The sequence below is a fragment of the Equus asinus genome, unplaced genomic scaffold (genome assembly GCF_041296235.1).
Source record: "Equus asinus isolate D_3611 breed Donkey unplaced genomic scaffold, EquAss-T2T_v2 contig_1, whole genome shotgun sequence".
NCBI classification, from domain to species: Eukaryota; Metazoa; Chordata; class Mammalia; order Perissodactyla; family Equidae; genus Equus; species Equus asinus.
Window position 1 is genome coordinate 416,531 of NW_027224738.1, and position 22,185 is coordinate 438,715.

Genomic DNA, 22,185 nt, shown 5'->3' on the forward strand with positions numbered 1-22,185 from the left:
TTAATAGGTAGAGAAACTTTCTGGAAGGGCACAGAAAACTCTGGACAGTGGAAACCTTTGGGGAATGAAGCTGGAAAGTTGCACTTGGGGTAGGACATGTACTGGTCACTTTACATTGTCTGTCATGGTTTAATTTTATCATGAGCAAATATATTATTATTCTTTTAAAAACAGCTATTGTAGGCTGGTTCTTACTTTCAAAAATTCTAGAAAGATCATGACTGCAGAATTCATAACTTCTTCTAGATTAAATGGCAGCAATGAGAAATGCCTGGAAGAGATGCTTCCTTGCCTAATGGTGTCTGGAACAAGTCACAAAAAGCTATACTTGTAATTCATCTCTATTCTCATAAGCTTACATATAAAACAACCCAAAGTTAGTAAATTTATTTAGTCCTTTGAAGTGTGGTCCATATAAGGACGTGGTAAGAAAAGAGTCCTGCTGGAGAAGAACGGAGTGTGGACGGCTTGCAGTCTCTGAGGAGAAATCCTTCCCCTATCTGGGCATGTGGTATCAGGGAGGGCAGGATTCTCTGACAAACTACCCGGCTTCCTCAGGCACACTCAACTACTTGCAGTTCCCAGAATGTGTCACACTTTCCCTTCATACCTTGGAAGAAACTGTTATTTCTCCCAGAAACTTCTCAACTTCTCCAGCCCCTTCTTCATTCCCCTTCCCCTTCTTTGGCCCCTGCTGACTCACCCTTCCTTGTCTCAGCTTGTATAAGGCCTCCTCATGCTTCCATAAAATTGAGGTTGCCCCCATAGACTGAAAGCTTGTTGAGGGATAGTACTGAGCCTTTGTTCATTGCAATATCTCTAATACCTACTATAGTGTCGAAAGTACCGAAGGCATTTGATAAATGTTGAATGGCTGAAGGAAAGAAGAGTCACCAGCTGACATGACAGAACAATGTCTATTTCATGATAACTCACTTCTAAGCCTTTGCAAAGCAGGTTATATGTTTTTTATTAAATTATCTGGTTTGAAAATAGGTAAAATAGAGCCCATATAGGTATTGATATTTCAAGTAATCTGGCATGGTAAATAATTTTAGAATCTTTCTGCTGTTTGCATACAAAGAGATGACTGAATTGGGCCTTGTATTAAAACATTTTATATTCAGAATTTGATCATACTTTCTACCCAAATACTACATCCTGTTTCTCTCTTTCAGGTTCAATTATTAATGAATTATTAATTATTCTAATCTTTCATTTTTATCTGCATATTAAAGCCTTTTCTTAGCTCCTGTAATTTTTTTTTTCATTAAAAGTTTGACATAATTTCATCTAAGGACTAAGCATAAAAGAAGTGGTTCCTGGGATTATAATCCTGGGATAGTCTCTTCTACATCTAAAGTACTGAAAATATTTTCTGTATTTGAAAACTAAAGATTTGTTTGATTTCTCCATCCCAGGCATGCTGCTTGCTGGGTTTCTCATCAGAAATATCCCTGTCATCAATGATAACGTACAGATCAAGCAGAAGTGGTCTTCCGCTTTGAGAAGCATAGCACTATCTGTCATATTGGTTCGTGCTGGCCTTGGGCTTGATCCACAGGTATTGAAGTATAAATTTCTAATTATTGACTTGGAATTTTGTTCTTCCAATATTGCAAGTATTTAGAATGACTGAGCTTTAGGAAATGGATGTGGACACTTTGCACAGCATTCAGAACGACAGAATGAAATTTATTTCATACAGGACTGTCCCCAAAAGATGTTCCCATACTCTCTCTTGGAGAAAGGTGGAGTTACTGTCTATCTAGGGACAGCACCAAGAATAAAGGCTCCCCTTTTCTCTGACAGAGATACAGGCCGTAGTTATAAATAAGGGTTGTGAGAGAGAAGACATCATATTTTTGGTGTGGAAAGCCCTATACGAGTGTTTAGGACTAACTATGCTGGCTCAGAAAACTGCCTAGCATACAGAATGAGTCTCAAAGTGTGCTTTTTTCGTGTTTGCTTTTGAAAGCAGGAATGAATGTTCTTGAGGATTGCCTTTACATCCGGTTCATTCTGGGGCCACAAATTATACATATGGCCAACACCGAGACGGTTAGATCAGCTAGTGTGGAGGTTATGAGCACAGACTCTGAAAGCAGCCTGGCCGAGCTCAAACCAAGCTCCACCACTCACTAATTTCATGATCTTGGAGAACAGCTTTAACTTGTGCCTTTTTGGATGAGAAAATCTAAACAATGATGATAATATTATCCCCTGTGTCATAGGTTGCTATGAGGACTAATAAGCCAACTCTAAAACACTTAGAACACTGAAATGTTTGTTAAATAAAACTCATTACCTGGAAAATTCATGATGGATGATCCAGACAGTCTGAACACTGAAGAAAAAGCATTTAATGTCATTCTCTCTGTGTGTCTTTAGAGGGTTATTTCGTATGTCTATTTTTATATTTCAGGCCCTGAGGAAGCTGAAGGGTGTCTGTGTAAGATTAGCCATGGGTCCCTGTCTTGTGGAGGCATGCTCATCTGCTCTTCTTGCCCACTTCCTAATGGGTTTGCCGTGGCAATGGGGATTTATACTGGGGTAATGATTTTTCTTTGTCGTATGAAAATACACACGGACATTTAGGACTTTCTCTGACGCTATATAAGTGAATGCATAATATTTTCGTAAGGACATCAGAAAATACAATACAGATATTCCAGCATAATATTATGACTATTAATATACCAGCATATAAACATTATAACTTCAAAATATAGTGTATGTCTTTGTAGGTGCTAACTTTGACAGTTTTATAATAATTTAAACTATTGAGGAAGTAATAGACTTTTATTATGCCTGATTCCATGCCAGTGAGAGATGCCAGATCTCTCCTCAAAGTCCATACAAAGGATAACGAATGCTCAACGGTGATCCACACCTAGCACAGGCCTCCTCCTCCTTTCACCAGGCTCTTATGATTATCTGTTCTGCTGTATTTTCCTCCTGCTGTTAGTTCTTTCTTCTTCTTCTTCTTCTTCTTCTTTTTTTTTTGGTGAGGAAGATTGGCCCTGAGCTAACATCTGTTCCCAAGCTTCCTCTTTTCTTTTTTTTTCTCCCCAAAGGCCCAGTATATAGTTGTATATCCTAGTTGTAAATCCTTCTAGTTCTTCTATGTGGGATGCCACCACAGCATGGCTTGATGAGCAGTATATAGGTCCACACCAGGATCTGAACCAGCAAACTCTGGGCCGCCGAAGCAGAGCACATGAACTTAACCACTATGCCACTGGGACAGCCCCCGGTTCCTACTTCTAAGATTTAAGAGCCATAAGAAGTAAATAAATATGAAAGTACTTGGTAAGAATTTGGTGTTGGGGCCAGCCCCACGGCTCATGTTGAGGTGGCATTGGCGTCCCATATAGCACAGCCTGAGGCACTCACAACTACAGTCTACAACTATGTACTGGGGGGTTTTGGGGAGAAAAAAGAAAAGATTGGCAACAGATGTTAGCACAGGTGCCAATCTTTAAAGAAAATAATAATAATTTGGTGCTGATAAGTAGGCAAGAAGTAAGAACTACTTACTTCTCATGGTTAACACTCTCGAGCTATACTGCCTAGATTCAAATCTCGGCTCTGACTTTCCAGTATGTGATCTTCGGCAAATTACCTAATCTCTTTGTGCCTCCATTTCCTCATTTGCAAAACAAAGATAATGATTGTAGCTACCTCATAGGGTGGTTGTGAGGATTAAATTAGTTAATATATGTGAAGTGCTTAAAATGGTGTTAGGTACATAGTGAGCTTCATAAATGCTTTCTGCTATCCTACTGCTGCCGTTATCAGTGTCACTGTTACTGTCACTATGGCCTTCCTCTTCTAATCTGTTGTCTGATTTTTACATGCCAGGTCCTGATAGAAGGCCTCGCATCACTGGATTCCAATCCAAAAAGTCCATGGCCGTGTTTTTCAAACCTCATGCCGTGGATGTTTTGTTTAGATAGAAGGCAGATTCCTGGGGCCTCACCCCATTAGGTCTCCCAGACCAGCCGTAAACACAGATTTCAGACAGGCTGCGTAGTCCCAACGCAGGTTGTCCATGGCCACGCTCAGAAGAAGTGTTCTGTAGAACTTGTAGCTGTGCGTGTGTTTCTGTTTGGGACTTCACTGCCTTTGAAAGACTGTAATTGTCTAAAGTGTAACCTCTGAAAGAGTGGAGGTTATTATAATTTCACTAATAATAGTAATAATGAAGAAGATGCTATCATAAATATTTAAAGTGCTGCCTGCTTAGTTTTGTCTTAGGTGCTGTGTCTCCAGCTGTGGTGGTGCCTTCAATGCTCCTTTTGCAGGAAGGGGGCTATGGTGTTGAAAAAGGTGTCCCGACCTTACTCATGGCTGCTGGCAGCTTTGATGACATTCTGGCCACCACTGGCTTCAACACGTGCTTGGGCATGGCCTTTTCCACAGGTAAACTGATCAGTTCATGTGTGCTGTTCTCTTATGCTCTAGCGACATAGATATGATGTTGTGAGTGTGGCATATTTCCTTGATAATTGATTAAGGCAAATTAAAACAGAAAAAGCAACTCCAAGAGTTAGTTCTATACCTAAGGAGAAACCAGTGGCTTCTTGTCTTTACTCCCTTTACCCTCTAAATATAAAATGCTCAAGTACTGTGGTAGGTGCGTGAGGGGGCTTCAAAAGAGCAAAGTCGAAAGAAGGAGAACAGCTTCTGCATGCAGCCACCCGGGAGGGTCAGCCTTCGAGACTGCGCACAGAGGGTGAGCAGGTGTTTCAGTGAGCACAAAGGACAAAGTAGTCCAAGTGGGAGGGACAGTTTCTGTTCTCTCGTCTTTAACATTTTAGGGGAAATAATTATTTTAATGTGTATCTTATTAATACTTAATAACTGTCTGATACAGACATATTTTGTTTTAGGTAGTAATAAAACAGGAACTTAAGGCATTTTTTCCCTACTGTTATTCAACACCTTTATTATCCTTTGGGACAGCACACATTTAAGTTCACTTTTTAATCTGTTTCCAAGACTGGAAGATAAGATTTGCAATTTCATATTATTGACAAAATGTAATTGTGGGCTAAGTTTAGCTTCAGATTATTTAGTGGGAACACACCTTAGAAAGTCTTGTGTTCTCAGTCTCTCTGCCCCATGGTTATCCTCCCATTTTATGACTATATTTGACGTATGCCAATTACCTAGTACTTCACCTCTTCCCACACCCTGAAGTTGCCTTATGTCTAGTCCCCACCGTGTATCACTGGTGAATTAATCTTCTCAAAGCATTGTTTTGATAGTCTTACTTTCTTGTTCAAGCACCAGCAAGGATTCTCTATTACCAATTAGGTCGAATCTACACCCTTGTCTCTATTTTAACTCTACTGTACCTGTCCAATCGTACATTCTCCTTGCTTCCTGGTATACACCTTTAAAACAATAGTTCTCAGCCTCAGCTGCACACTATAATTACCTGGGAACTTTTTAAAAATACTCATATGTGGGCCCTACCTTAGGCCACTTAAATCATAATCTTTGGGAATGGAAACCACAGCTTTAGAGCAACAGAGTTTGCATTAAAATCACACAGGAGCAGGGTAGGGAGGGCCGTGGGGAGCGGCTGCTGGGGTTTTCATAATCTGAGGGGTGGGGGTGGGGGTGGGGCTAGCCTGAAGAACCTTCCTACTTGACAATACTCTGTACCCTCTGCCCTGCCCTACTAAATGCAGTCCTTAGACCATCTGGATAGGAGCTACCTGGAGCCTCTTTAAAATGTGGATCCCAGGCCCGGCCAGACTTACTGCATCAGAATTTTCAGAGGTGGGGCCCAAGAAGTCTTTTTTTCTTTTAAACAATCTTACTATACGGGAGACTGAAAGTGGTTAGTTACTTTCTACACATTTATAGTAAATTATTTACTGTAATATCTTGCAACGTATACTATTATCACAGATAAATGTTTTTGACAGTCACACTATTACCTAATAGAGAGCTGTCCTAGCTAAATAAAACTACTACAGAGGTAATCATTTTTTTAAATACAAGAGATAATTGAAACTGTAGGGGAGGAAAAACCGTTTCCCACACCAGGTTCGTTGACTGGGGCCCTGTAATCAGACTGACAAGAGACAGACTAACAAGAGAAAAACAGTTTATTAACGTGTGCATTGTGCTTACACAAGACCTCAAAGATGAGTAAGTCAAAGGAGCGGTCAGAATTTGGGCTTGTTCAGCATTTTAGCAAAGAACAATAATTATGTGGAGAAGCACAAGATAAAGGAGCTTTGAGCTTCTAGAGGCAGCAAATTGTGGGAAAAGAAACATATGGGGACCTAACGGTAGATAAGGGCTTGTTTTAGCAAAGTTTGTGATGTGAATTCCTCTGGTGCTGTCTTGGGGCTGATAAGGGCCCATAAGTGTCCCAAGTTGTCTCAGTGATTAACTTCTGTCCTTCCTGGTAAAAAGGAGAGGGGACACCTTTATGAATGTATGTCCTGCTTTTGGGCAAATAGTGAGAGGGCAGAGAGCTTTTCTTATATCTGCTTCTTCTCAATTGCCTTCATCTCAGAATAATCCTTATGCCCCAGTGGCATATTTGGGGTGACATATTGTGTACTCTAAACCACAATGACAAAAACCCACAATAACTAGTTAGTACATTTTTTCTTAGAATAGTGTGTGAAGAAGGGCTTTATGTGTTGAACAACTTTTTTTTTTTTTTTTGAGGAAGATTAGCCCTGAGCTAACATCTGCTGCCAATCCCCTTTTTTGCTGAGGAAGGCTGGCCCTGAGCTAACATCCTTGCCCATCTTCCTCTACTTTATATGTGGGACGCCTACCACAGCATGGCTTGCCAAGTGGTGCCATGTCTGCACCCGGGATCCAAACTGCCAAACCCTAGCCGCCAAAGCGTAATGTGTGAACTTAACCATTGCACCACTGGGCCGGCCCCTTTGAGCAACTTTAATATAATTTTCTGCACAATGTGTTCACAAAGTTTTTTTAATTAAAGTTTCCTAAGTTCTGTATGATATGGGGGAAAATATTGGTTCTACTTACCTCTCTATTATTTCAAAGAAGCTGAGTAAGAAATAAAGATTCTTCTAAGAGCAATTTCAAAAATAATTTGTTTTCAGTTTGCTTTTAGAATAAACATTCAAGAAGGAATGAGTCCTTTACACTCATCATAGTAAGAAAAGATTCTTGATTTTAATTCTCAAATTAAGTTCCTGTATTCTATACATATCAAACCTACTAAAATCAGTGTACATTTGTTATTTTAAAATCAGGCTCGTAGGGCCAGCCCTGTGGGGTAATGGTTTAAGTTCGTGTGCTCTGCCTTAGTGGCCCAGGATTCGTGGGTTCAGATCCCAGGCACGGACATAGCGCTGCTCTTCAAGCCATGCTGTGGCGGTGTCCCACATAAAATAGAGGAAGACTGGCACAGATGTTAGCTCGGCGACAATCTTCCTCAAGTAAAAAGAGGAAGATTGGCAACGGATGTTAGGTCAGGGTCAACCTTCCTCACACAAAAAAAAATCAGGCTATTAAATGGCTGTTTGAAAACTAGATCAGTCTACTCACCCAGCCTATGCATATCATACCAATTAGCTCTGAATCATGAATTTTATCTTTCATATTTTCTTAGGCCCTTTAGGTAAAGTTTTTTGAAGTAAATGTACAAAAAAGTGCACAAATCATAGTTTATGCCTATTTTGAAGTTTATCTCTAATAATGCATACCTTTCTTATAAGATAGGCCCATTTTATTAGACACTTTAAGTCACATATATTTAAGACTGTGGAGAGCAGGAAATATCTGTAAACTTTTCCTTCTGTGTAATCAGATGCTTTGTGTGATGATTGAAGTAAAGTCTTTGTATTTATGGATTTAGAGTTCTGACTGAAGATTTTTTTTTATGTGTGTCTAAGGTTCCACGGTTTTTAATGTCCTCAGAGGCATTTTGGAGGTAGTAATTGGTGTGGCAGCTGGGGCTCTTCTTGGATTTTTTATTCAGTACTTCCCAAGCAGTGACCAGGTAAAGGAAACCATCTGTGGGAAAGTCGTGCTCTAAAATGTCACGGGAAAACATTCTGGAACACTCCCTCAGAGCCATGTGAAGGACGTGATTTAGCAAATGACCCCCATTTTAAAACTGCTTGCTGCTCTGTCAGTGCTGTCTGTGAGGCTTAGGAAGACAGCTAAACCTTGAAGATGTTAATGCAGTCCTGGGATTTTCTTCTCCTATTTATATTCTGTACACTTCAGCTTGCACTGTAAAACAAATAACATGAATTCCAAACTAATAGGATATGCAAGTCTTATTTTTATTTTCATTTTTTTGAGGAAAGATTAGCCCTGAGCTAACATCTGCTGCCAATCCTCCTCTTTTTGCTGAGGAACACTGGCCCTGAGCTAACATCCGTACCCATCTTCCTCTACTTTATATGTGGGACGCCTGCCACAGCATGGCTGGACAAGCAGTGCATAGGTTGCACCTGGGATCCGAACTGGCCAACCATGGGCCGCCGAAGTGGAACGTGCGAGCTTAACCACTGCGCCACCCAGCCAGCCCCGCAAGTCTTATTTTTTTAATTAATTTATTTTTTATTTTTATTATTATTCATAATACTCAACTAAATCAAGATATAAAATGGTTCTTTGGGCCCACGGTTTTAGTGTCAAAATACCTTAGATTCTAATACTATCAAATAGATAGACCTTAACATTTCATTAAAATATAGTCTCTTTCTCACCGAGTAGATTGAAGTTCTTTACTGTACATAGTGATTCTTAATGAGAAACAAAGGCTTGTTTGTTTTCCTTTACCCTCTTTAGTCTCTTCTGATAGGTAAACATATAAAAATCTTTTCTTTTCTAAAAGAATTGGTGTTATTTTGAGATTTCAGAGCATTTTGAATGGAATTCAAATCTTAACTGAAGTAAAACTTTAATTAAGAAAATTAATGTTTGCATTATCAGAATGTATGTTGATTTGAATTTTTATTGTGCTGCAAAAAAACTCCAAGTAAAATAGTCTGTAAAAGATTTTATGAATGCATAAAAGAAAATTCAAGGATTTTCTAATTATGCAACAAAGTACAAAGAAAAATGATGGCTTACATTTTGTTGCTTACTGTGTATAAAATGACAGGTGAGTTGAGTAAAGTCCCGCTGTGCTCATCAGGGCAGCGACTATCTACATGCAGCTCCAGCAGACACAGGACATTTCCAGAGACAGTACAGACATAGAAATTTCCAGCATCACTGATCGTTCTGTTGGGAAGCGCTGATCTAGTGTAATCCACACAATAACCCATGAAGAGAATACCTTTAATATGACCATTTCACTGCTGAGGCTCAGGGAGAGATGACTTAAACAAGGTCACGTAGCTAGAACGCCGTAGAGCTGGGTATGAACTCAGTTCATCCACTGCCAGGGCCTGTGCGCTTCCAGTCGAACCCTTCTAAGGACCTGCTGCCTTCTAAAGCAATCAAGAAGTTTAAAGGCTGAACAGGGACAAGTAACGAAAGAGAGGAGCACATTGCTTAGATTTTAAAAATCAACACCACAGACTCCTCTCAGTCTACAGCCACCTAGAGTTTCTTGGTATTCAAAGATTTAGAAAGAAGAACTGGAGAGCATCACATTAAAGAGTAAATAGAGAACCTAAAAATAATAGAGATATCATATCTTTAAGCTTCACAAAAACCCCATGATGTAACTGCTTTCAAGGAGGAGGAAACAAAGCTTGGAGAGGCTAAGTAATATGGCCACTGCATAGCCAATGGTGGGAAAGAGCTTGCATTTTAACCCTAATTTGTCCACTTCCAAAGCCCACACACTCTTTTCTGCTGCTCCGTTCAGCCCTGCGGACTTCTGCGTCAATGACTTCAGAGGAGGCTCACTGAGGTTCCTGAACGGGGAAGCTGCGTTTGTACACATGCTAACTCTACTTTTGTTAAGGAAAAGAAAGTAAATGTTATGTCATGCATTTATGTGCACAGATACAGACATTTTTATTTTCTACTAAGTCCTGAATATGGAAAAATCAATAATTAAAAATCAGTTCTATGAAATAATTGAGCTAACCCACGTTTTTTCTCCTCAAGGACAAACTTGTATGGAAGCGGGCGTGCCTTGTTTTGGGGCTGTCTGTGCTGTCGGTGTTCAGCAGTGTGTATCTTGGTTTCCCTGGGTCAGGAGGACTGTGTACGTTGCTCATGGCTTTCCTTGCAGGCATGGGATGGAGCAGTGAAAAGGTGAATTTCATTTTAAGTTCTTCTTCTCATGACTACTTTCTGATTAGATTAGTTTTTTTCCAGATACTTTCATAATATCAAGTTAATAAAATTAATCATAAGAGCTATTTTCTGTACATATACAAACGTATGCCCAAATGCACACATACACTTCCTTTTTTCCTGTTACATACCAATCTATAACTTGATGTTTTTACTTAAAATGTATCATGGTCATATTTCCATGATGCCTCCCTTATTCTTTGTAAGGGTTGCAGAGTATTGCATTGTATAGCTGTACTGTACTTTATTTAACCAGTTTCCTGCCTAAATTTAATTTAACAGACATTTAAATTGTTTCTAATTTTCTGCCAAGACAAAAAGTGCATCAATAAAATATCCTTGCATATACCACTAAGACACTATCAAGTCTAAGAAGCACCATTATTTTACATGCCACCAAGAGAGAAAAAGAATGCTGCCAATTAAACTATGACATCACTTCCTAATTTCAGAAATGAAAAAGTGTGTTTCTTAAAATCAACAAAATATAGCATATCTTTGAGTGTATCTATAGGATTAATTTCTAGAAATAGGATTTCTCTATGAAAGAGTATGCACATTGATACTTTTGATAGTATCAATTTGCCCTTTTTTTAACGTATGCTTTTTAAAAATTTTTTGGTGAGGAAGATTGGCCCTGAGCTAACAGCTATTGCCAATCTTCCTCTTTTTTTCCTCCCCAAAGCCCCAGTACGTAGTTGGATATCCTAGTTGTAGGTCATTCTAGTTCTTCTATGTGGGACGCCGCCACAACATGGCCTGACAAGCGGTGTGTAGTAGGTCTGTGCCCAGGATCCAAACTGGTGAACCCAGGCCGCCAAAGCAGAGTGCACGAACTTAACCACTCAGCCATGCAGCCAGCCCCTTGAGTTGCCCTCTTAAACAGCAGTACCAATTTATATTCCCACCAACAGTTTGTGAAAGGATCTGTTTTTCTGATCTGTGTACTTTCAATCTTTAGATATTTTGCTAATCTGAGAGGTGAAAAATGTTTCTCATTATTGATCTGATTTGTATTTCTTTACAAGTGGAGCTAATCATCTTGTCATATATTTACTAGCCAGTTTATTCAAAAGCCTGTGCCCATTTTTTATGATTGTCTGTTTTTCTTACTGACTTTCAAGATCATTAAAATTATTCATTTCCTTTATGTGTATTATGGAAATTAGCTGGTTGCCATTTATTTAATTTCAAGGTACATTTTTATGGATTTGAACTTGAGAGGATCATATACTATTCTGCTTCATGAAGAAATTAGATGTGGGTGACCTAAACTAAATACACATATATCATTTGGGAAAACCAAAGACAACTGTTGAAAATAATTCAGCTTAAAATAATACTACATGAAAAATATATGTTGATTATCAGTCCTGAGGTTGGGTGTGCAGTGCCCTGCAGGTGAGCGGTCTCTGCAGAGGTCTGTAGAGGCAGGGCTTCACTGTGGGCACATGGCACTCCGTTGGAGGCTTTCACTCTCGGGAGGCAAGACATGTGCAGTTGGGCATCCCTTTGCTGTAGAGGAGGGTGGATTGGTGGGGCTGCCTGGAGCCTTGTGTAGATAAGGGACTGAGGCCCCAGGAAAGCAGGCCGCAGTGGATTGGGCTTTGCAGGCAAGGAGCAAGGCTCTGCAGAGCCCTGCTGCAGGCACTGCATGGGCCCAGGGCTGCTGCGTCCTCCTGGGGAGGCTTGGCTGTAAGGCTTATTTCAGGTCTACTTTTTTTTCCTTAGCAGCACCCGTATTATTAAATTCTCCTTTGTGATTTCACGTAACTTAACATCTGACAAGAGGAAAGCTAAAACATAAACTTCCCAGTATAAATTGGGTCCTCTTATCATCCCTCATCTCTTGTAAACATTTGCTCTTGTCAAAATTTGCTTTTCCGTGGCTTCACTTTCCTTGCAGGCCGAGGCAGGTGATCACACATTGCTGTTCAGTCTCGGGTCTGATCTCAGCTCCCTGGCTCCTCGCTGAGCGCTCACTGCTGAGTGCCTTCCATCCTGCCTGGGCTGCTGACCAGCGCACTGCTCTCGGAGCACTCTGGCCCCCTTGTCCGGGACAGAGCTCGCAGTCTTCACTCCGTGAAGGCATGCCACTGTGTGTGCACTGTGACCCTTGTCGAGCATCTGGGAGCTTGCCTGACATTAGCATTTTACAAACTGTCCCTTCACTTTTGAATGGTAACCTTTTTTAGCATTTAAAAAAATAAATTACCAAAGAGAATATTGTTTAGAATAAAGTTTATTTGATTTCTGAGTATGAAAGCGGTATATGCTTATTGTAGAACTTTGAAAAATTTTTTAAAAGTCAGATAAAAGGAAAGAAAAAATGATTTGTAATTTCTCCACCTAAAGCCAACAGCTCTGTAAACTATTTTGGTTTATTTCCTTTCATTTATTCAACAGGAAAATTCTCAAATATGCTTGTAGTAAGTTTCTTCAAATTGAATTTTATAGGTAAATGCTTTCTGTTGTCACTTGTTTAAAAGTCTTCAAAAATTACAACCAACTCATTATATTATACTGTCATGGGTGAAAAGAGGGAAGAGAATTAATCAATTTTTATTGCCACTCCGTATGGCCCTGTGCTAGCCAGTGAGGGGATATTCTCATTTATTCTCATCAAAAAACCTTTGAAAAAATATTACCATTTACATTTTATAGAGACTGTAAGTCAGAAGGACTTAAATAACATGTCCAAGGTCACAAAATTAGAAAGTGGCACTGGGATTTAACTCAGGTTTATCGACTCCAAAGTGACCAGAATATACCATCATTGTGCAGGGCACGTTTTTATGTTTCGACATCTATTCGAATAACATATAGCAAGTGTATTAAAAACATTATACTTCCAAACTTTGCAATTTCAGATTGTTTGTAAATTAATAAATGATAGGATAAAAAATAAACAGTGAAAAGGAACCATATCATTTGGAATAGAACATAAAAGAGTAGTTTTAGCAACAGACGTCGAGGGGAAGACGGGTGCCCACCGCAAGTGGACGTGAGCCACTCGCGCAGAAGACAAGGGAGGGGGCCCGGCCAGTTCCAGTTACACGATTCTTCAGAAAACGAGGATGTGAGTCATGTAGAAAAGACCGTTATAAACCAAACAAATCATCTGTTTTTCTGCATTTGCCATAACTTTGCCTGAATTGCCAGCAGCCTGGCTGATTACATAGAAGATCAATGTAATCCCAAAACCCGGAGAGAGAACTGACAGCTTTTTTTTTCATATTTACCTCTGGTTAATCTCCTATGTATGTCTCTTTACACACACACACACACACACACACACACACACGTGGATGCACCATAAGCTTTTTAAAACCAGTCTCTGCTATTTTAAATTATGCTGAAATCCAATATCGTTTCCTTAGGGCAGATTCTTAATGCTAAATTTTTTGGGTCAAATAACATGAACATTTTTAGGTTTTTGACACGTATTACCAAACTGGTTGCTTTCTAGAGTTGTATCCATTTACTTTTCCACCAGTAATATGTGAGGTACCTATATCATTACATCGTCATCAGCTTAGAATAATGTTTATCCAACTTTAGCACCACCTGGAAGTCTTGTTAAATTGGACTTGTGGACCCCACCCCGAATTTCTGATTTAGTTAGACTACGGTGGGGCCTGAGAATGTGTACTTCTGATCAGTTACCAGGTGATGCTGATGCTGCTTCCCTGGGGACCACACTTTGTGAAACACTGCCTTAGAATATTATTGTTTTTAATTTTTATCCTTACTGATAGTCAAAAGTGGTATCTTTTTTTGTTTTATGCCTCCTTGCTTAACAATAAAATTGAATGCTTTTTCATATATTTAGCTATTTGTATTTTTTCTTTTTCTTTGATAGGTTTTTTGTCCATTATCTCCTAAAGTTGAATGTACTGATTATATATATGATATTAGCCCTTTGTGCCTTTTTTTATTGTTCATTTTTAACACACAAATATCTTATAGTTTCACGTGGTCCGATCTATCAATCTCTTATTATGACCTTTCCTCAGTTTATTTTTTCTTAAAGATTCCTTTCCTAGTGAAATCTTACCTATGTTATCTCATTTATTCTTTGCAATAACCTTGAGAGGTAGATATGAGACCCATTTTACAAATGAGGATACCAAGGCCTAGAGATAGTAGATAGAGTGCCTAAGGTCACCAAGCTAATAAGTGGCAGAGCCAGGATGAAAACACACTGTTTGAGTATATGAAAATGATTTCCTAAAGACAGGGTAAAAAAACCTTCATTGAATCACTTATATGGCAGACACTCTCCATATCTTTTCTAATTTAGTACTCAGGCAAGTCCCTACTTCTGGAGGCACCAAATCAATGAGTCCAGGTTTTGGACTGCTTTTCCTCCTTGTTCCATGGTGTAGCATAGGGTCTGAGCACTCAGACTTCCTGGATTAAGCTCAGCCCTACACCTGAGTAGCTGTATGCCCATGTACAAAGTATCTGACTTCTCAGTCTTCGATTTCCATATCTCTCAAGTGGGGAATGATAATAGCAACAACTTCATAGAGTGGAGGATTAAGTGAAATAATCTATATAAGGCAAAGTGCTTAGTCAGAACACACTAATAATTTTTATGACTATCTCTGAGCAGCACAATGTAATAAAAAGAGCATAAAATTTAATCTATGGAAATTGGGATTCCAGTCCCAGAGATTCTACTGTCTAGATGTGTAATCCCAAGCAAGTCACTTACCTTCTCTAATACTCAGTTTCCTCAACTGTACACTGAAAAAAATAATAATAATCACTAAAGAATTATTGTGGCTATTATGTGGGAAAATGGAAATAAAACACTTGTAAACTCAGTGCTGTAGCTATATTGTTGTTGAATTATGCTTTGACAAGCTACAATATTTTATAAAATTTTGTTTGCGCCTGTAGTTTTCTGACATTATCTCATACTTTCCTGCTTGGTTTTCCTTATAATCTTGCCATTATTGTATTCAAATGCACTCACTTTTTTAAGGCCTTTTTCATCTATATTTTTCATCTGTTTTCAAATGCAGTGCTTCTTCTGATGACTTTAACAGCTACAGGATGTTTTTCTTGATATATTTTCAATCTTCTGAATCTTGAAATCTTCTCTCTAAGAAGAGAAGTGTCAGCTTAAGTAGATATTTAACTCATGATGAAACTTCTGTTTCTCTTAACTTTCTCTTTTTGTCCATAAAGGAAAGTGATTTCCATTGTTGAAGATTCTTACTAATGGTGCATACAGATAGGTAAAGTGGCCTTAACTTTCAGTGGACACCACAGTCTTCATTCCTCTGAACTCATGTCTTCTTTTGTACTTAGCCTATTTGATGACTCCTTTTTCTTTCTTTTTTTTTTCCTGAGGAAGATTCACCCTGAGCTAATATCCATTGCCAATCTTCTTCTTTTTATTTTTGCTTGGGGAAGATTGTCACTGAGCTAACATCTGCACCAGTCTTCCTCTACTTTGTATGTGGGTCACCACCACAGCATGGCTGATGAATGGTGTAGGTCCACGCCTGGGATCTGAACCTGCAAACCTGGGCCACCAAAGTGGAGTGTGCCAAACTTAACTACCACACCACGGGGCCAGCCCCTCTATTTTCTTTATAAACAGATTCATTTTAGTTTTGAAGTTACAAAAAAACCCACAAGAAGGTACATTGTGGCTCCTCTCTCATCTTTAAGTTTTACAATATATAGGGCCATGTCTGATATTAAATTAGTCTACAGTATTACAATCAAAAACCAAATCGTGGGGCCAGCCCTGGTGGTCTAGTGATTAAGTTCAGCATGCTCCGCTTTGGTGGTCTGGGTTCAGTTCCCAGGCACAGATGTACACCACTTGTCTATCAGTGGCCATGCTGTGACAGCAGCTCACATACAAAATAGAGGAAGACTGGCAACTGATGTTGGCTCAGGGCGAATCTTCCTCAGCGAGAAAAAAAAAAAAAACCAAATTGTGGCCTTTGTCCAAGTTTAGAAATAAAAACAATTTGATAGAGAAAACTCAATATGCCTCTGCCTTCATTGGAGTTCTCAGTACATGAAATACTTTCGAGGACTTCTGTTAAGCCATTAGTCATGGCAACAGAAGGCTAAGTAACCTAAAATTAATAGAGTTGATTTTTGTTCTTTACAACTATGGATATCAGCTAAAGTCTGAACTTTAGCTATGATATACTCTAAAAACTAAATTAAAAAGTAAAATTTAAAGATATGTAGAAGGGTGGCATCTGGACCTTAGTTTGGCAGACGATTCACTGTCATTAAGTGATAAAGGATCTTGGACGTTATCTAATGTAAACCTCTCATTTTACAAATGAGGAAAATTAGGTGCTGAGAGGCGAGTGGCTTGCAGTTGGTGTGTGGCAGAATTTGAACCTCAGTCATGATCTGATTCCTTACGATGTGAAAACATAACTTTATAATGATATAGGAATAGAACTATATAAATAAATCAACCAACCCCTCATATACGGTGTCTTTAAACATTTATAAACTAAGAGGAAATAGAATCTTCACCTTAATAAACATACCAGAAATAACAAAAATTAAGAAAATAGGGAAACGAGGTAATCCTCCTTTGTCAAACTGCTGAGTACGTAAATGAAAGTATAGATCCTTAGATGTGTAAAAATGGTAAAAAAATGTTAAAATGTCGTTCAAAAACATAGATTCTTATTAGTTGATTGAAAAAATCTGTTAAATGTAAATTCTTAGACACTGTTAAGGGCACTGCTAAATTGCCCTACAAAAAAAGCATTATCAATTTGCTCTCCTACCAATTGCTGAGTTTCCTTACAGTCTTATAAATACTAGACATTATTAAAACTTTTTAGTGTTTTTTTCCAATATGATGGCTCCCCCCCAAAAAAAATATATGGTATATCATTTTAATTTGTGTTTCTCTGATTACTGAGTTTTAGTATCTCATGTTTTTTGGCCCTTGTGTTTCTTCTGGTACAAATTACTTGTGTGTATGCCTTGCCCATTTTTCGATTAGGTTCTATGTCTTTTTCTTATTGATTGGATATTGCTCCTTATTCTGTTACACATGGTACAGATATTTTCCCCTGGTTTGTCACCTATCCTTTTTTATGGTTTCTTTTGCCACAAAATATTTTCGTTTTATTCTAGTCAATTATGTCAATCTTTTCCAAGGGTTTTTGTATTGTGTGTCATAAAGTTAGTACTTATATCAATTAGGGTCTTAGAAGGAATGAGAAACCATATAGTAACTGGAATAGGGAAAGCTTATTATTAACCATACTAGGGATTGTCTTGTAAGATGTAAAGAGGCCCCTAAAGAATATAGGAATAGCAGCTATAAACCCCTAGGGCTGAGATGCAGCATCCGCTTCCACCTCCCCACCCCACCCCACCTACTTCGGCACCCAGGGCTGAGAATCCAAGCCTTGTTAGAGCCTTGGTTCACTGGATGGCAGAGAAGTCACCATGGTACCCTGCCTGCAGAAGTTGCTGGAAATCTACCCTCTAAAGGTGTATGGGGTGGTATGTTGCCCAGGGCAGTTGGCTATGAAATCACCCGAGGAGGAGGCTGGGGGCAGCTGCTGACCGCTGAGTGCTGCTGGCCGCCATACACCCTAGGAGCCTGGCTCTGGAGAAGCCACCCGGGCTGCAGGACCCGGTGCGGAAGCATCCTGCTAGGAGGAGCCACCGAACCAGACGAGCGCCTTCCTCTTGGAGTAGCTCTTGGGCGCCCTCTAGTGGCAAAATTTAATATGGTCCAGCTAGCAAAGGGGAAAGACTTAAAAGGGTCCAGCTCCATCTTCTTTTTTTTTTTTTTGAGATTTTATTTTTCCCAAGCCCCCCGGTACATAGTTGTGTGTTTTTAGTTGTGGGTCCTTCCAGTTGTGGCATGCGGGATGCCACCCCAGCATGGCTTGTTGAGCAGCGCCACGTCCACATCCAGAATTCGAACTGGCGAAACCCGCGGCCGCCAAAGCAGAGCGCGCGAACTTAACTACTCGGCCACTGGGCCAGCCCCTGGCTCCATCTTCTGCAGAGCAACAATTGAAAGGAGGATTTGGAGCCTAGGGGCAGTAAGTTAATAACTGGCACAGCACTTCACTATACCGGAATTTTATTTTTGTGCATGATTTGAGATAGTCATAAACAGTATTCTTTTATAATAAAATAAAATTGGAAACAACTTAAAGGTCTATTAATAAAGAAATGGTTGAATAAACTATGGTACTTCCATATCATACATTATTATGCAGCAATAAGGTGCATTTCTAGATATATGTATAAATATTACAAGATCTTTTAATCATATTGTTGAGTGAAAATTAACTATAAAGTAATACTAAGTATTATGGACACACACATCATGTATTCAGAAGTCGAAGTCCTCCTGAGATGACTTGATGAGATTCTTTATAGTTAACATCCTTTTGCAAACCAACACCAACGCACCTTATGTAATACCTTAACTGTTAGAAGTATCTTTATGCAATTTTTTGCTGTATTCTAGCTACCTTCTTATTTATAGATGCCACATAGATAAAGCCTATCTCAGGTCAAATTGACTCAGATTTCAAATTAGTAAAATTCTTAGATCTTCTAACTTCACATAATAAAAATCCCTGTATGTGTATGTGTGTTTCTTTTAGGCAGAGGTTGAAAAGATTATTGCAGTGGCCTGGGATATCTTCCAGCCCCTTCTCTTTGGACTGATTGGAGCAGAGGTATCTATTGCATCTCTCAGACCAGAAACTGTGGGTGAGAATTTCAAAGTAGTGTTTTTGCTAAAATCAACTTTTTATATTCAGTTGTAGTATCTGTAGTAGGTTTATATTTGGTGGTTCCCATTGTCACAATTATATAAAAAGTTAATACTGATCTTTTAAGCAGTTGGTTAGAAAAGAATGTTTGTCAATCTAAGACAGTAAATTTTATGCCTTAAATATTGTTGCTTGTAAAGAAAAGTGTCGCTCTTAACTACTATCAAGAAAATGCAGGCCTTAAAATTTTTTTCCAACGATAAGAATGTTCATCTAGGCTTGTCCTGATCAAGGGCCAGAATTTTAAAGATAATTAGGCAGTTCTATAATATGTATCCATGGGATAGAAATGTTTGTTCATTCATTCTTTTATTCATTCATACATTCAAAAGCCATCATATTAAAACTGTTGACTTTTAGTACCATACTCAAAAATTAATTTGTACACGTATACAGATGGTCCCCGACTGACGATGGTTTGACTTAGGATTTTTTGACTTTACCATGGTATGAAAGTGATATGCAGTCATTAGAAACCATACTTCGAATTTTGAATTTTGATCTTTTCCCCGGCTAGCGATATGCCATATGATCCTTTCTCGAGATGCTGGGCAGCCGCCAGTGAGCTGCAGCTCTAGTCACCACAGGATCATGAGGGCAAACGACCCATACACTTCTACCCTTTCTGTTTCTCAGTTTCAGTAAGTATTCAAGAAATTACATAAGATAGTGAACATTTTATTATCAAATAGGCTTTGTATTGGATGATTGCCTAACTGTAGGCTAATGTAAGTGTTCCTAGTACATTTAAGGTAGGCTAGGCTAAGGTATGATATTTGGTAGGTTAGGTGTATTAAATGCATTTTTTTCTTTTTCTTTCTTTCTTTCTTTCTTTTGGTGAGGAAGATTGGCCCTGAGCTAACATCTGTTGCCAATCTTCCTCTTTTTGCTTGAGGAAGATTGTCGCTGAGCTAACACCTGTGCCAGTCTTCTTCTAATTTGTATGTGGGATACCGCCACGGCATGACTTGAGAGCGGTGCTAGGTCCACACCTGGGATCCAAGCCTGGGAACCCTGGGCTGCTGAAGCGGCAGGTGCGAACTTAACCACTATGCCACCAGGCCAGCCCAAAGTGTATTTTTGACTTACAATATTTTGACTTAAAGTTGACTTTCAACTTATGATTGGTTTATCAGGATGTAACCCCATCGTACATCAAGAAAGACCTGTACTCATTATTTCCTTCTTTTCTTGCATCACAGTATTATTCCGTCCATACTAGGGATCCCATCCCTGCCACCTCCTTCTAGATCTCACACAGAGTCTCCCCTTTTTCTGACACATCTTCAGATATCCTTGTCACAGCTTTCTCTTCTGCAGAATTGAAACAGATTTTAATCTCTCCTATCTTAAAATAGTATCTTTCTATTCTGACGCATGTGACAACATAGATGAACCTGAGGACATTACACTGGGTAAGATAAGCCAGTTACAGAAAGACAAATCCCGCATGATCCCACTCCTGTGAGGCATCCAGAGGAGTCAAATTCATAAGGACAGAAAGGAGAGCGGTGGCTGCCAGGGTTTAGGCGGGGAAATGGGGACTTGCTGTTTAATGGGTGTAGAGTTTCAGCTTTGCAAGATGAAAATGTTCTGGAGATTGGTTGCACAAAAATGTGAGTGTTTAACTTAATGCTGCTGAACTGTACACTTAAAAATTGTTAAGATGGTAAATTTTACGTGTATTTTACCACAGTCAAAATTTGAATAAATATATATACATATATATATATATCCCTTCTTCATTTCACTTCCCCCCTCACCTACCACTCTCTCTCTCTCTTCCTCTTTTCAAACTTTTCTAAAGAGGTAACTGTGTCCCCCTTTTCCATTTCAACTCTCATGCCCTCCCTCAGAACATTTCAGCCCAGCTTCTGCCCCATTCCACAACCAGCCCCGCCCTCACCACGGTCGTATTGCTGGATACACGAAATACGTGTTAGTCTTGACTTGACTTGATCTCTCAGCAGCATTGGACGCTATTGACCTCTTTACAACACTTTTTACGTTGAATTTTTACATTTTCCAGTGCCCTCTGAGTCTTCCTTTACACTATATATGGCTTAAGTGCTGCTCTTCCTCCAAGTTCTTTCAAAAGATTTCTACACTTCACGCTGGGTATCATTTCTCTGAGCTCAGCTACACTCAGTGGCTTCAATTATAAACTATGTAATTGCAAAATCTTTATCTCGAATTCAACATAGCCAGTTGCTGCTTGGACATCACCACTTGTAAATCCCACAAAACTTGAGGCTCAGTGTGTCCAAGGCTTCCTCATCATCCTCCCCAGACTGCTCCCTCCTGGGAATGGGATCGTCCCTTTTGTATCTTGTACTTAAGGCAACAAATACTTTTGAAAATCTACCACGCTGGGAAAAATACCCTCCAATAAAGAGCCACAGAACCTTTTCATAAAGAAACCATGTTGCAGATTCACAATAGAGCATCAAGCAATGTCTGTCTGGTGTTTTACCAGCCTCTTGAACTTGAGAAAGTTATTTATCCTTTCTGATCTTCATTTTTTTTCAACTGTAAAGTGAGAATAATTACTCCACAGGTTGTAAAGATTAAGTAAAGAGATGCATTTAAAGCTTAATACAGAACCTAGCACAGAGCAAGAACTCAACAAATGTTACTTTTTCAAAAACCACCCTATTACCTAGTACTCACCTTAGCTTTGCCTTTCTCAGGTCCGGTAGCTTGCCTTGCCCTAGTCACAATCTCTTATTTTGCAAATCAGAATGAACTTACCTTTATCAGCAAAGGATTCTGAAGGACTGAACGAAGTAGCTGTACACATCAGCCAGGGTGATGGGCAGTCAGTGCACACACCAGTATGGGGAAACAGGTGTAGAAGCCAGTGTCTATTCTGACTGGTCAGTGCCCAGCCAGCTCTCTTCTGACTGCCTGATTGCCTCCATACTTGCTGATAAATATTTTGAATATCACCTCTGGTCTTATCGTCTGTAAAGAATTCTCAACCACTTTGATGAAAATATTAAGTTTTTTCTCTTCTGCGCCCTCTTACCGGTATATTTACACTGCACTCACCTTTTGGTTCTTTATGTTTCTGTCTTCCTCTGACTTTGGAGTTCAT

The 22,185-nt window shown here is 39.3% G+C and overlaps 1 protein-coding gene across 15 annotated transcripts in view; it reads left to right on the forward strand.

Moving 5' to 3' along the window:
• Positions 1-22,185, forward strand: part of LOC106847257 (sodium/hydrogen exchanger 9B2) — a 55,161-nt gene that overhangs the window by 29,217 nt on the left and 3,759 nt on the right. For 7 of the 15 annotated variants that reach the window (XM_070503357.1, XM_070503356.1, XM_070503355.1 and 4 more), the window contains 6 exons: positions 1,422-1,564; positions 2,426-2,553; positions 4,250-4,425; positions 7,905-8,011; positions 10,087-10,236; positions 18,918-19,026. In XM_070503357.1, the coding sequence (XP_070359458.1) occupies positions 1,422-1,564; positions 2,426-2,553; positions 4,250-4,425; positions 7,905-8,011; positions 10,087-10,236; positions 18,918-19,026 (813 nt within the window). Of the gene's footprint in view, positions 1-1,421; positions 1,565-2,425; positions 2,554-4,249; positions 4,426-7,904; positions 8,012-10,086; positions 10,237-18,917; positions 19,027-19,605; positions 19,754-19,934; positions 20,819-22,185 lie in introns of those variants that run through there. The other 8 variants (XR_011499974.1, XM_070503359.1, XR_011499976.1 and 5 more) reach the window with 7 other exon arrangements.